Source organism: Spodoptera frugiperda, chromosome 1 (assembly GCF_023101765.2).
Source record: "Spodoptera frugiperda isolate SF20-4 chromosome 1, AGI-APGP_CSIRO_Sfru_2.0, whole genome shotgun sequence".
Classification (NCBI taxonomy): Eukaryota; Metazoa; Arthropoda; class Insecta; order Lepidoptera; family Noctuidae; genus Spodoptera; species Spodoptera frugiperda.
Window position 1 is genome coordinate 11,621,672 of NC_064212.1, and position 11,613 is coordinate 11,633,284.

Below are 11,613 nucleotides of genomic sequence, written 5' to 3' on the forward strand. Positions count from 1 at the left end.
ATTTTTTCATTACTCCAAAACAGTTTTAATTAAACAAAAAGCGATTTTAACACCGGACGTTTCAAAAATATCATAAAAATCGTCATTCATCTTCGAATAAAGCTGCCATAAAGTTACATAGCGTAGTATCGAGTAAGATACTGAATGGTGTCTTGGATCCGAGGTGGTTGGCCTGACGGCTGGAGCGGAGCGGAGGGCGACACGGTCCGCTGCACCACCGCGGTAATGACATTGAATCTCTGTCCAATCATATCTCACTGCTCAAGTCATTAATTCAAGCAGGTTACGTGGAAAGTTTTATGGTTCTAGTGTCCACCTGTGAGGGGAGGAACTGTTCGGGGCTACTTTTGGGGTTGGATAATGAGGTTGTGGTTTTTAGAGAAGTAAATTTCTACTGACCTTTAAAAGTATGAGGTATCATTTGTAGCGATTAGTTTTTTAATGTTATGCAATGTGGTAGGTTTTTAATGTACCTATTTTATGATTTTTTTTTGTGTTATGCAATGTAGTGCTATCTGAATTTGTTATATGAAAAATATACTATAATTTATCGTGAGACATACTAAATTATCTAAGTACTGGTAGCGAATAATAAGTTTACAATAACTTAGTGTGTTCTGTTTCGTTCTTTCTTCTAGAAAATAACTAGTTTCTGTGCATCAATACTTAATTTTTCTAACTCGAAATCGGAGTATGTCTTTGTAGGAAGCCCCACTTTTTCTAACCCTAGACCACATCTGAAAATAAGCCACACTTCATCTTATACTTGACAATCACCTCATTTTACAATGAAAACATGGACACATATTTTTATTTTATCTGGAGATTTAAACAGTAATATGTTTGTCATTGTATCCAGTATCGTATCGACTTGCAATAATTGCAGACCACTTACTCGGTCAGTTTTATTGAATAAATAAATAAATGTGACGCCAGAGTTCTCATGTCGACTAAACAGTTTCTGGACGATATTTTGTAAAGAAAAAGGATTATTTTGAGGTATTTCTTTTTTTATTGCATATTATCTTATTAATTATATGTAACCGATTTACTCATTTAACTGTTTGATAATATCACTCGATTAGTTTCAAGCCACACTAGGGGCTCATAATAATTTCACGTCTAAAAAAGTTACTTGAGTAATTCTCTATTGAAAATTTCTCAAAAGCTAATTTAACAACAAAAATAAATCACTTAAAATAACTACAGGTGCCCACGCTAACTGGCTTCAATAACTTCACACCTTTCGATAGCCAATCAACTGTCAAATAACAAAGCCATAACGAAATTTACCCAACCGCAGTAAACGAGTCTCATTCTCTAAAACAAATGATCTGTGACACTTTAATAGATTTTCAACCGTGTTTTTTTGCTCCTAAAGTTGAAAATTGAATAATTATTTGGGACAGTTTCGGGAGCTTGATTCGCTATCGGTACTTAGTACTCAGTAACAAGTGAATCGGTACCAAGTGTTGGAACATTTCATCGAAAGTACCAGAGCGTAACTAGAGGGTATACGGTCTGCTGCGTACGCGCAAGCGACGGCCAAACGACGCTCTATGAGTGACATTTATAACGTAATTAAAAATAATAAGTTGGTCGGTGGATGTCCATGGTTAATGCCTTGTTAGTCGATTACTGCAGGGAGTCTTGAGTGGAAACCCGGAGTCGGGATGACTTATTAATGAGTTGTTTAACACTTATTAGAAATTCTTGGGCATTGAGTCACTTTTAACCGTAACATTCTTGTATTACGCCTAGACGCGAGAACGTGTTTAAAACCATAGAAGTAGCGGAGATCGTATGTTGTGTTGAAGATAAAAAGTTGTTGTAATCTTTAATTTTTGCTTGTTACTACTACAAAAAAATTTTTATTTGCTTTTAAGGTTCTTTGAAAAAGCTTGCCCTTTTTAAGTGGGATTTAAAACATAACTAGTTAAAAGGAGTTAAACGTTTAAAATGATCACTTCTGTCTACACCTTCGCAAATAACAGGCATAATGTTATACTATATTACGTCTCGTAGCTATGATCATATTATGAATAATGCTTGCTTTATATTCATATCAATGTTTTTTTATAGATAACTAAACGTAGGTTTAAAATTGTCTGCAGTTTGCAGTTTTGCATAGTGGGTGTGTGGCACGACACGATAAAATATATTTTGTTTACAAGACAATCTAATTGTTATGCGCTAATAATACGTATAGTAGGGTTGTTTCAAAGGAGATATGATATGATTTTTAAATGCTTTAAATAAGTACAGGATTGGACCGAGTACACTACCTTGTGGCACACCCGCTTTTGTATAATTTAAGACTAGCTTAGCTGGCAAATTTCGTACCGCATCAAACATTATTTTCTCACCTTTTAATCCTTCCCTGGACTTCTACTAATAATTCAATACTTACCATGCCAAATCGGCTCAGTCGTTCTCGAGTTTTAGCGAGACCAACAAACAGCAATTGCTTTTTATATACCTATAGAGATTGGAGTACCTATGCATCTGCTTGGCTTATTCAAATGATCCAGCTGCCTAGTTCCAGTACCTATCTAGTTAATACACAAAAGACCTACTTTTCATTATTTAATCGACATTGGAACAATTAATCCAATATTAAGATGACTTGTGCTAAGCCGTATCTAGTTTAGTAATAAGGAAGCGACAATTGAATTAGAGATGAAGACACCGGCCTATGACTAAGGATGTCAAATGCTATAATGGTCGTGTGGATTTGCGAATATGATGGCTATTGTTTAAAATTTAATATTGTGAACGTAGAACTGTTAAAGGTTGCCGATTTTAGCGGATATAAAAGCGATTTAATTTTACGCTTTTGGTTTTCCTGTTAGCTATCATAACAAAATAATATCAGACCTTTTTTGCAGAACTGATAAAATCGCGCGACGATTTACAACAAAGCGACGACCCTAATTATTATTATCTCTGCTAATAGAACAATAATGTGTGTCATGTTAGGTCGTAGGTCGCGTAATCTACACATTGTCGCTGACCGACGCGCACGGGACTCTCCTGCTCTCGTTGACGACCGCGTACAATCTTTATTTTTCTCACCAAAAACTGTCATTTTACGCGCCATTCGAATTTTCAATTTGACAGTTCGATTTTTTCTGACACAAGTGTTTAACCATTCTGCCTAGTTTTTGACAAGAAGGTTTTAAAACTGTAGTGTGGATGTGGAACTTTTTAGCTCGTAACAAGCAGGTGGCTGCGATGTTGGGTCTGCTGGCGGTGGCCGCGGTGGTCACCATCGTGCTGACTACTAAAGGCGGTGGTGGTTATGCTGCAGAGATTAATGGAGTCGAGGAGCCTGAAGACATTAGCCCGGCGAGCTACGTGTTCTCGGCACATAAGTGAGTAATTTCGTTGTTTTATTGTTGCTGATTGAATACAGAGCCCAATAATCATATATTTATGCTCTGACCTTCTTCGGGCGCTCACCCTTTAAGTTTTATCTGTTTACTTAAAATGAAAAGTTTAGATGAATGATAAAAGAATCTTTATAACTATTTAGTTTAATAATTGCAAACATGTTCTGTGTTCGATATCCGTGTTGAGTATGGCAGAGACTTAGTTACATTAGTCTTGTAATTTTTTAAGTTATCCCAAAATTAAGATTTTGTTTCATTTTAAGTATAGAATATATGACTCGTCTTTTATTATAGGTAATTTGATTTGTAATAAGAAATCGTCCTTTCTGTGTATTTCTTTTTATTGCTATTTATTATGGCTTAATATTAAAGATTTGATGACTTTAGTTAAAAAAAATTAGAGATTTGATTACTATTAGTTAATTAAATTCATTTAGTTTTTATAAAATGATTTCATTTTGTAATAGGTTTCAATAGCTATGAACAAACTTCAAGCAACGCCTACCGTAAATATGAACGCAAAGTTATTAAGTATTAAATGCTAATAATTTATTTGAAGGCGTTATATTATATTACATGAACCATGAGCTCAGATAATAATAACAGGCGTTGATGACACGCTGTATATTAATTAATTTCAAGCGGATTAAAATGCCATGATTAGGGCCATGTTAAGGGTCTTTTAACTAGTCTCTGCCAATGGTTTTGCCTGCGTTCCCGTGGGTAATAAAAATGCCGTTCTTATCCTACTAGGAGTAGTGCTTGTAGTATACTACTTACGTGAGTTTACATAATCAATTAATTATTATCTTTTGATATTCCCTGTGTTTGCTAATTAGGTACCTCCAACATAGAATTTTTTAATGATACCTTTTTGTATTTATTCTACCTCTATGTACCTATACATTCGGAATGGAGTTAGTGTTTGTAAGTTCATGCATTTTATAGTAAAATATAAGCTTTTATCTTACAGTCTTCCATCGAACGATAAATTCATGCCATCAATTGGAAATGGACATATAGCAACGAATATCTTCAGCGATACTGTTTATATGAATGGTCTGTACAATGGACGTGGTGGATACAGCCACCGGGCCAGGATTCCATCATGGGCCAACATCAGGCTGAACTCGACCTTAACTCACTACCCTTACAGTCCAATTTACAGTTTGGACACAAAAGAAGCAGTGTTTAAAGTGAGAGTAGATAGAGAGAGATCAGTGGTCACTCAGCGGATATATGCACATAGATTCTACACGAGAGCTATCGTGAACCAGATTCAAGTTGATTCTAAAACTCATTACGGTATGTATGATGTACGAATGGAGTTTCTTGCTCATTCTTCTCCATTCGAAGCTACAGTTTGGAACGAGCACCTAGCTTCACTGACGGACAGACTGGCAGACTATTATTTATTTCTTTATTTGCTTTATTATTTTTTTGTCAACTGCTGTTATTTCAATTTAGACATTGTCTAAATTAACCATTATAAAGCTGTTTCATAATGTTTGATTATGATCCTGTAAGTCTAATTCAAAGGAATTTTCCAAACAATACAACATCCTGATCAGACGTTGTGAAACATGCTTTACATGACCTTATATTTTTTTTTTAACTGGAGTAGCATTTATTTAAAATCCTACTTTATTGTCAACCACAATGAGGCTACAATTAATTTAATACTATCGTTTTAGATCCTAACTTCGTAAATCAAGAAATCTGGATAGCAATTAAACTAATGCCTGGGCCAGAGAGTAAAGACATAGCATTTTCCAATCCTGTACCAGAAATCATTAACGGTCGGACTGTTTGGAGTGTGTGTGGACAAACTATGGAATCTGAAGACCTGGCTTATCAACCTTTGCCAGTGAATGTCTGTGCTTATTGGACGTCAGTGCCTGATCACCTAGTCGTACCCCAACATGGCTCCAGGGTTTTCACCTTCGCCATGACAGCAGATAAAAATAAGACGGTCGCGCGAGAGGAGCTGATTAAAGGTTAATTGTGATTTCATTTCCTTTCTTTAAAATCTATATCTTAAATTAAATACTTACGTAACATTTTTCTTACAATGCCTTAATATGCACCTGCTCTCATTACATCTTTTACACTCTCAGCAGCACAGAGTATGGCATTGTACTACGTATATAAGGCAATAGGCTCACTTCTATTACATAGAACTCATAACATAACTGGTGAATAGTGGATGCTAATGCTAAATATGTAACTTTAGTAAACCTCCTGAGGAACAATAGGCCAAGTGTTATAGCTTTTAAACTGACATGATCACTAACACTATCACATATTAGAACGTAAGACGAGATATTTACCATGTTTATTTATGTCTACAGTGCCGAAATATCGGAAACTCACAGACATAAATAAACTTGGTAAATGTCCCGTCTTACGTTCTAATGAAAAGGCCAAATGTTATGTTAAATCTCGTAAAAACTTTTAGTTTTATTCATAGTGGTGTGAACATATGGTAAAGTTACACACTTGCATAGTATTGCAGGAGGACGGCGAGGAGTTGTTCCAGAAACACGTGCAGCAATGGCAGAAGCTGTACCAACAGGGCGGCATGGAGATTGAAGGCAACTTGGAATTGGTGAGTACAATTGGAATGCAGTAAATTAGCGGCCTTTCCTAGCTTCGCTCGGGTGTCATTTTCCGACTTACCTCGGTGATATTCTCGCTTTTCCTTTCATAGAAACTTTCATTTCTTGATAGAGACTAGACTAGAGCTATTTCTGAATTTTGCTCAGGAACAGTTATTTCTGTAGTTTGCTCAGATAAATACGATTTACATTTCATTTTAACTTAATCAATCAAGAAGTATCAATATTGCATTTTTGTTGTACTATTACACATAAAAGTTTATTATAAAAAGTCCTATTCGTTTTTCAGGGCAAGATCGTGAACGGTATTTGGTACTATTTCCTAAGTTCCTTGCCTTCTGAGGAATCTTTCCAACCTCTGGGCAGGTACTATGGACTCAGCCCCACTGGGTTGGCGAGAGGAGGCACTTTTGAAGACTATGAAGGTACACATTTTAATTTAAAAACATCCAGTAACACGGCAACGTTGATGGTGAAATTCCAACATCTGTTTTAAGTAACCTTAGTACAAGTTTGCTTTAAGCGAAACGAATTGAAATGGTGCTATGATTGGTTAGTTCATTGGAACCGGCCAATCAGAGCGCCGGACGCGTTCTCGTTTCGTTTTCGTTAAACGTAAAGCAAACTCATATTAAGGCTCCAGATAAGCATCGCATAAATTAATGGCCAATGTTAAACAATATATTTAATATTTCTACTAATAAGGGTTTAAAATATTTACACTATTGCAGGTCACAACTTCTGGGACACGGAAACCTGGATGTACCCCTCAATCCTGTTGCTGTATCCTCGGTATGCGAACAAGTTGCTGCAGTATCGCCTGGACACCGCGTATGTGGCTGCCGACCTGGCCAAGAACACGGGACATAAAGGATACAGGTCAGTATACTAATATTCCTTCATTCATCATAATCAGCATCAACTGGAAGATATGCTCTGTTGTTAAGGGGACACTTTTCTCCCTTTAACACATTAAACACTCTGGGGCAAAACTGACCGGCGTTAACGGAGGATTTGCCTTCAACAGATTTTTGTTTGCAGTCAAAGTCTTAATATTTATTAGTAACTATACAATTTTACATACTAACCTCCTCTAAGAGAAATTGCTATAATCTTAAGTAAGGGGCTCAAGTTAGGAGTGTGCATTTTAAAAATATTCAGGTTTATCAGAGAACTCTGTAGCTCAGCCTCTGTCAAATGTGGAAGTAATATTATGTAAACAGTACCTATTACTTTACATGACCAATAACAAAATCAAGTAACACTCCCACCCTCACATAAATATGCACTTAATTTTGATTAAATTCATAGAACTCGATTAAATAAGAAATAATGTCGAAGATTTTGGATGGTGATCAGTTATTAATTTTAGTGTTAACTATTTTAATTCTACAGATATCCATGGGAGAGTGCCTACACAGGAGTGGAGGTGACGCAGCCATGCTGTCCAGACGTCGCGACCTTCGAGCAGCACATCAGCGGGTGCATCGCCTTCGCCGTCCGGCAGTACCTGTCTACCACACGAGATGAGGAGTGGCTGAAGGTATAATGGCTACTTTAATTGGTTAATTTGATGTTTTGTGTAGTATATTTTTATAATGAGCAAAATGTGTGATCGTCTACAACGTGCAAAATATTTTTTTATGGAACACGATATTTTATGGTAAACGAGCATACGTCACCTGATGGTAAGGTAATCGTCGCCGCCCATGGACACTTGAAACACCAGAGCAGAGGCGCTACAAGTGCGTTGCCGGCCTTTCGGGGGTTAGGAATTTAAGGTGTATTTATGTACTTATTTAGTCATTGTATAATTTAATGTTTCCAGCATGGTGGTTGTGATATTGTTACGAAGATCGCAGACTTCTGGGAGTCACGCGCCGTCATCAACTTTAATACCGGCTTATATGAAATAGCAAGTAAGTACATAATAATATAACGTTCCAAAATCTGTTCTGTCTAATCTTTTTTTGCTACCTACTTACCTAACTACATTTTTCCGTAGGATTCTACACTTCGGAACAAGTTCAGGCGTTTTGTATTACTTTAAAAAATGTACGCAAATTACTTAATGATTTAAATTTAGATTTTTCATATTTTCAGATGTGATGGGTCCTGATGAAGATCACCGGAATGTCACAAACTCTGTGTTCACTAATGTCATAGCTGGATACTCGCTCTACTTAGCACAGTAAGTACCTACTTAATCCAATCTTCTCTTATATGATTAGGGAAGTTCATTAAGCAAGAACGATGCATTTACAGTGGTAATTACTATTGTAATTTTTTTTATTCTAATAAAAGTGTTATTTAATTTATATTTTTCATAAATACACATAGGTAAATGTTTTTCGTTCTGTTGTGGTACGCATTTGCCTTGATCTCTATGTCTGTCAGCCGCGTCCTACATTGTTCCTGACTTAACATATTGAACATTATTGTCAATTCCAGATACGTGTCCTGCCTCTGCAAGTCCTACTACATGGCTAGGGACCCCGATCACTACGCAGACATCGCATGGTCCTTGGCACTGCCTTATGATGAGGAGTACGACTACCATCCTCAGTTCACTGGCTACCGACGAAGGGAGCAGATCAAACAAGCTGATGCTGTGCTGTTGGGCTTCCCCTTACAGTATAACATGAATATGTAGGTACTATTTGGTTTATTTAAGTATTTATAGTCCTATTGTAAAACACAAATGGACGACCGAATTGAACCGTTGTTGCTTTCATACTTAAGTATTCGCTTTTCAATGTGACTATTGTCGTCCTGTCAATTTTAATACAAAGAGCATTTTTTTATTATTTTCGTGGACTGAATCCTATAATTACAATGTTTTGATTGTTCAGTAATAACACTGTCTTACATCTATTTCTTTCACACGTATTAAACAGATACCAATTCATATACCTTTGAACAAGGTCCCTTTGTTCACAATCTATGACAAAAGAGGCTGTATAAATATTGCGCACTAACATAATGACTAGCCTGCCAGTCAACAGCATTATGTTCAATGGGCATCTTGTAACTGATATAATGATGTTATTTTCCAGTTCCACACGTCTCAACGACCTGACGTACTACGAGTCTGTAACCCGCAAGGATGGTCCAGCGATGACGTGGAGCATGCACACCATCGGCCACCTGCGGCTGGATGACGACGCCAAGGCTGGAGAGGTGTTCGACAAGAGCTATGAAGGTTATGTTAGAGAACCATTCAAGGTAAGTTGTTGAAACATGGCTACTGAACTATTGTACCTATCTATTTGATTTCTTGTTTCAAATCTTGTTACCTTTAATTAAATGATTAGAAATTGTGAAGGAAGCCTTCACTTTAGTCTGTCGAATACGTTTCTTTTTTGACGGGGTATACATCTAAAGCCACATTTTACCCCACTAAAACCTCCCGGGTGCTCCCTCTTAGGAACCAACCAACCCCGGACCGCCTAAATATCTGTCGAGTACCTATGGGCTGCGTAGTCAGGCTTTTCAATTTTCGGTTTTCACAGAAATAAGTTTTAGTTGTGCCCGGAATACTTATCTTTGTTTGGTATTTATTTTTTATTTACAGGTATGGACTGAACTCCGGCGACCTGACTCTGGTGCTGTCAATTTCTTCACTGGCATGGGAGGATTCCTTCAGACGTTGGTCTTCGGCTACGCTGGCGTCAGCATACATCTGGATAGGCTGGAGATCAACAAACCTCGTCTACCACCTAAAGCTACTAAATTCACTATAAAAGGTAGGTCGTATTATTCAATATTTTCTTCGAAACTTTAATTTCAATCGTTTCTATTTTTTATGTATGAGAAATTTGGCGTGATATTACCTAGATACTTATGACCTTTTAATAATTTTCAGTCATAATTTCTGGTTGCTATAGGTATTAGCATCCAGATTGAATGGAAATTATTTATTTTTGATTGAAGTATTAACCCTCGTAACAAATGGCCCTCGCTCTAATGAAGAACATTACGTTATTACGTTGTTACGAGGCTTAATACTTCAATCAAAAATAAATAATTTTTGATTGAAGTATTAACCATACTTCAATCAAAAATTATTTATTTTCGTCATGTCATAATCCTACCTAGTACCAATTTTTTTTTTATTTTAAGCCAAAGGTCTGCCTCATTGCGAACCGATAATAATCTCACCTACCTACTTACCAAATGTTAGACAATTTCATGATTCAAATATTGTTTCTCTATTTCCCAGGCATAAAATACCTCGGTTCGAACTTAACATTGGAGATTACAGCGAACAGCACGAAGTTGAGCGTGGCCTCCTTGGACGATAACTGGCGACTGGCGCTGAACGATGGCAAATACACGATCACATTAGCACCCGGCGTCACAGGTGAGGTCATGGTCATTACCTAATGTTAAATAACAGAGGACAACTGTATTCTATGTCCTAGGTGTAGAGGTCAATTTTACTTGGCTAATTGTTTAAGCAAGTTCAACTGTTGGTAAGCTGATTTTGGTCCGAGGGTCATTTTAGGGGCGGATTTTTAAGTTTGTGCCTACCTACTTTTGTGCCAACTATTGTATGTCTTTTTCATTATATTGTATCTGAAGTTTTCGCCTCTTTATGGTCAAGTAATAATGGGAGAGCCTATTGCGAATAAGCCAAAATGACCAGTCACTAATAGTTTTTTTTTTTTTTCTTTTAAAAAAACGTTGCCCCACATTAGGATTTTCTCCTGTGTCGTGGGTGCGTTTACAAACATACAAGTTCACATGGCACATGACACCCAGACCCGAAACAACAATTTGTGGATCACACAAAGAGTTGCTCCGTGCGGGAATCGAACCCGCTACCCGTTGCGCGGCAGCCAGTTGCCCAGCCACCGCACCAACCGTGCAGTCAAATAGTCGAACCTGAATCTGCCTCGTTGATAGATTGCTTTACAAGCACGCATTTCTGGTACAATTTCAGGTCGAGGAAAGGGGAAGAGGTTTAGCATAATTAGTAGCTTGTAGTCTATAATTATATTTTCTGCTTAACACTTCCGAGGCGTAAATATTGAGTATTGAGTAAATGCCACATTTACTCTTCTCTCTTATGTGATATTTTATTTTTAGTTTTTTTTTTTCAGCAATATTAGCGGGTCCGGGTCCCTTCACGGTGTTCTCAGACCAGTGGAAAGATTGCAAGCTGCCGGCAGACATCATTGGACACAACTATATTAGGCCTGACGGAACGTAGTGACTCGCTGCTGTTATTCAATTTCATTAAACAATAATAATAAATTGTATTTACAGTTCCCTTCTTATTCCATTGGCTATAAGGGTGTTTTTCCACCATTAGAAATGTTGATATGTTTTCTGAAAAGGATACTTAATGATAGCCGCGATACAGGCTGAGCCTAGTGCGGTTGTCACTGTGTAAACTGGAACATGTATACATTGAGCTGGTAATAAAGAATTTTATGATTATTTATGTTATACATAATTTTGAAATTTTTTAGATCTCGTGTGTAGTTTGATGATATGTTTTGATAGTAGGTAATAATGTTAATACATTTTCTATTGATTAAATTATGTAAATATTTAAATAAACAATTTCATTTTAACTTAAGATGGGTGTACGTTGT

The 11,613-nt window shown here is 36.8% G+C and overlaps 1 protein-coding gene across 2 annotated transcripts; it reads left to right on the plus strand.

The window, feature by feature from the left end:
* The first annotated feature begins 866 nt into the window (after nucleotides 1–866).
* On the plus strand, nucleotides 867–11,578 carry LOC118273608 (protein-glucosylgalactosylhydroxylysine glucosidase). Of its 2 annotated transcripts, XM_035590660.2 has the most exons (15): nucleotides 867–999; nucleotides 3,212–3,374; nucleotides 4,366–4,697; nucleotides 5,087–5,389; nucleotides 5,900–6,000; nucleotides 6,300–6,435; nucleotides 6,742–6,889; nucleotides 7,406–7,553; nucleotides 7,839–7,929; nucleotides 8,114–8,201; nucleotides 8,462–8,659; nucleotides 9,067–9,235; nucleotides 9,585–9,756; nucleotides 10,233–10,373; nucleotides 11,116–11,578. In XM_035590660.2, the coding sequence occupies exons 2-15, from the start codon at nucleotides 3,235–3,237 to the stop codon at nucleotides 11,223–11,225; spliced, it is 2,277 nt and encodes a 758-aa protein (XP_035446553.2). In that variant the 5' UTR covers nucleotides 867–999; nucleotides 3,212–3,234; the 3' UTR covers nucleotides 11,226–11,578. The 2 variants fall into 2 exon arrangements, with proteins under 2 accessions (XP_035446553.2, XP_035446552.2); XM_035590659.2 differs by lacking the exon at nucleotides 867–999 and having other exon boundaries at nucleotides 2,990–3,374.
* Nucleotides 11,579–11,613: the final 35 nt, after the last annotated feature.